Source organism: Nicotiana sylvestris, chromosome 11, assembly GCF_000393655.2.
Source record: "Nicotiana sylvestris chromosome 11, ASM39365v2, whole genome shotgun sequence".
NCBI classification, from domain to species: domain Eukaryota; kingdom Viridiplantae; phylum Streptophyta; class Magnoliopsida; order Solanales; family Solanaceae; genus Nicotiana; species Nicotiana sylvestris.
Window position 1 is genome coordinate 27,665,522 of NC_091067.1, and position 3,981 is coordinate 27,669,502.

The 3,981-nt window shown below is 40.2% G+C and overlaps 1 protein-coding gene across 1 annotated transcript; it reads left to right on the plus strand.

Moving 5' to 3' along the window:
- The first annotated feature begins 750 nt into the window (after window positions 1-750).
- On the plus strand, window positions 751-1,497 carry LOC138880859 (uncharacterized). The gene has a single exon (XM_070161039.1). The coding sequence runs from the start codon at window positions 751-753 to the stop codon at window positions 1,495-1,497; it is 747 nt and encodes a 248-aa protein (XP_070017140.1).
- Window positions 1,498-3,981: the final 2,484 nt, after the last annotated feature.

Genomic DNA, 3,981 nt, shown 5'->3' on the forward strand with positions numbered 1-3,981 from the left:
AATCCATTAAAATACGCATTTGGAGTTACTTCCGGGAATTTCCTTGGTTTCATTGTTTTACATCGAGGGATTGAAATTGATCAATCCAAAATAGATGCAATCTTGAAAATGCCTGAGCCTCAGAATATTCATGAATTGAAAAGTCTGCAAGGGAAGCTAGCATACATAAGGAGATTCATCTCAAACCTAGCTGGGCGATGCCAACCATTCAGTCGCCTTATGAAGAAAGGTGTCCCTTTCAAATGGGACCAAGTATGTAGCAATGCCTTTGAGAGCATTAAATCCTACTTGATGAAGCCTCTGGTTTTGGCAGCCCCTATACTTGGAAAGCCATTGATACTATACATTTCAGCACAAGAAAGCTCTGTTGGAGCACTACTGGCCCAAGAAAATAGTGAAGGGAAAGAAAACTCCCTTTACTACTTGATCAGGATGATGACACCAAATGAGCTGAATTATTCTCCAATTGAAAAGTTATGTTTGGCACTAGTCTTCTCAATCCAAAAGTTGAAACACTACTTTCAAGCTCATGTCATTCGTTTGGTTTCTAGAGCGAATCCCATCAAGTTCGTGATGTCAAAACCTGTCCTAAGTGATTGACTAGCAAGGTGGTACCTCCAGTTTCAACAATTTGAAATCGTGTACATACCTCAAAAGGCTATAAAAGGATAAGAGTTAGCGGATTTCTTGGCAGATTACCCTATACTTGATGATTGAGAGCTAACTGACGAACTACCTGATGAGGACGCCATGGTCATCGAAGTTCAGCCTCCATGGAAGATGTACTTTGATGGTGCTGCACATTGCGGAGGAGCTGGTGCTGGTATAGTATTTGTCACTTATCAAGGTGAAGTTATGCCCTACTCTTTTATGTTGACGCAACTCTTCTCTAACAACGTTGCTGAGTATCAAGCACTAATACTTGGGCTTGAAATGGCTGTCAAAATGAAGTGGTTGCAATTACAAGTCTTTGGTGACTCTCAGTTAATGGTCCATCAGTTTTTAGGTAGTTACAAGGTCAAGAAGCCTGAACTATTCCCATATCATGATTACGCTAAAAAGTTAATGGGGTGGCTCGATTATGTGACTATTCAGCATGTGCCAAGGAAAGAAAATAAGAATGCGGACGCTTTAGCTGCCCTAGCTTCATCTTTAACCCTTCCTGATCAAGCGCAAGTTACTGTCTGCCAAAAATGGGTAGTACTACTGCCAAATAAGGCTGAAGGTGAAGAAAATGAACTCAAGCATCTTGTCGCTATTTTTGAAGTCGAGAAAGAAGAATGGAGACAACCCATTATCGACTACTTGTGCTATGGGATACTTCTAGAAAATCCGTGGATAATAACTGAAATTTGTCGTCGTGCACCTCGCTTCCTTTACTACAAAGATACTCTATACAGAAGAACATTTGAGGGAGTATTCTTGCAATGCTTAGGGGAAGATGAAACACTCCAAGCTTTGCAAGAAGCGCATTCTGGGGAATGTGGGTCACACTAGTCTGGACCAAAGCTCCATTTCCATATAAAAAGGATGGGATATTATTGGCCAACGATGGTAAAAGATTGCTTGGACTATACTCGAAGATGCAAGGCTTGTCAATTCCATGCAAATTTTATTCATCAACCTCCTGAAGTGTTGCACCCAACTATTGCATCCTGGCTATTTGACGCTTGGGGATTGGATGTTGTTGGACCACTACCAAAGTCCTCTAGTGCGCACCTATACATCTTGGCTGCAACTGACTACTTCTCAAAATGGGCTGAAGTTGTTGCTCTTAAGGATGTAAAGAAGGAAAATGTTGCAAGTTTCATATGAGTAAACATCATCTATCGCTTTGGAATTCCCCGTTACATAATAACGGATAATGGAAAGCTGTTCGACAATAGGTTGATGAACAAGATTTGTGAGCTCTTTGGCTTCAAGCAACGTAACTCTTCGATGTGCTGCCAATGGTCTAGCTGGGGCATTCAACAAGACACTATGCAACTTGTTAAAGAATGTCGTCTCAAATCCAAACGAGATTGGAATGACCGTATGGAAGAAGCTCTATGGGCATATAGGACGACTCACTGCACGCCAACATAAGTGACTCCTTAATCACTCGTTTATGGAGTCGAAGCCGTCTTGCCACTTGAGCGTCAAATACCTTTATTACGACTGGCTATTCAAGAAGGCATCACTGATGAAGAAAATGCTCGACTTCGATTAGCAGAGTTGGAGACTCTTGATGAGAAGTTGTTGGAAGTTCAACAGAGTCTTGAATGTTATCAAGCTCGATTGTCTCGTGCCTTCAATAAAAAAAGTTCGCCCGAGATCCTTTCAAGTAGGAGATCAAGTCCTTGCCGTACGAAGACCCATAACTACTTCTCATAAACCTATAGGAAAGTTCACTTCAAAATGGGATGGGCCATATGTCATACAAGAAGCTTACTCAAGTGGGGCTTACAAGTTGGTTGATGCAGATGGCATGAGAATCGGCCCTATCAATGGCAAGTTTTTAAAGAAGTATTATCCTTGAAGTTGCAACGCTCCTTGATGCACGAGCCTAAACTGCATGTTGCTATACTCCTAACCCGCATGAGTCTAAACTGTGTACGGCCCCTATAAAAAAAAGAGTCTGCTAGGTTGAAAACTTCAAAAGAGGCGGTCTAAGCAAAAGTTAGGACATAAAAAAAATAAAAAAATATCACCCGGTCTGAACTACGGTATGACTTGATTCTCTTCACCGAGGTACGTAGGCAGCTTAGAGTTTCATTCTAAGTTCAGTCGCATAAGTTCAAAAGATACATGTTGCCCCAATTATTGTTCAAATGAAGTATGAATGAATGTAAAATCAAGTTGAAACGTCATCCTCATGTTGAACTTGGATCCCATTTGATCTAAAGGGGGCAAGCTACTATGGTAAAGGGTGTCTTCATTGAAATAATAACAATATTTGCATCTAAGTCCGGGGATTCGCTATGTCTTCATATTCGTATAACCTTCAAGTTTGTTCGTATTCATATCCGCTCACTGCCCTAAAAAAAGAAGGGTAAGAGTAACAATCGCAATCTTGAAAGAGAGCATGGATAAGTAAAAAAAAATTGCCTCTGACGTAAAAGAAAAAGGGGGGATGTCCGTGTCGAACTTTTCTAAAGGTTTTCATTGCGAACTTTTAAAGGTGTTTGTCTCGAACCTTTAAAGGCATTTGAAGTTTTAAAGGTTTCCGTTGCGAACTTTTAAAGGTGTTCGTCTCGAACTTTTAAAGGCATTTGGATTTTTAAAGGTTTTCGTTGTGAACTTTTAAAGGTGTTCATCTCGAACTTTTAAAGGCATTTGAATTTTTAAAGGTTTTCGTTGCGAACTTTTAAAGGTGTTTGTCTCGAAATTTTTAAAGGCATTCGGATTTTTAAAGGTTTTCGTTGCGAACTTTTAATGGTATTCGTCTCGAACTTTTAAAGGCATAAGGTTTCTGTTCCGAACTTTTACAAAGGCATATGTTTTGAACTTTTGAAGGTGCCCGTCTTGAACTTTTAAAGGTGCTCATGGAAAACTTAAAAGGGTCCCCACTGCCAACTTTTAAGGATTTCTACCATGAGCTTTTAAGGGTCTTTGCCACGAATCTTTAAACGTCTTCGTCATGAGCTTTTAAGAGTCTTCACCGCAAACTTTTATAGGTCTTCATCGCCTGCTTTTAAGGGCCTTCGCCATGAACTTTTAAAAGTATTCATTGCGTGCTTTTAAAGGTCTTCATCGCGAACTTTTAAAGGTCTTCATCGCGTGCTTTTAAGGGGTCTTCGCCATGAACTTTTAAAGGTCTTCATCGCGTGCTTTTAAATGTCTTCATCACCTGCTTTTAAGGGTCTGTGCCACGAATCTTTAAATGTCTTCATCGCCTGCTTTTAAGGGTCTTCGCCACGAACTTTTAAAAGTATTCATCGCGTGCTTTTAAAGGTCTTCACCACAAACTTTTAAAGGTCTTCATTGCATGCTTTTAAGTGT

What these genes read in the sequence shown, in the direction of transcription:
- LOC138880859 (XM_070161039.1), top strand. Translation starts at nt 751, where the DNA reads ATGGTCATCGAAGTTCAGCCTCCATGGAAGATGTACTTTGATGGTGCT.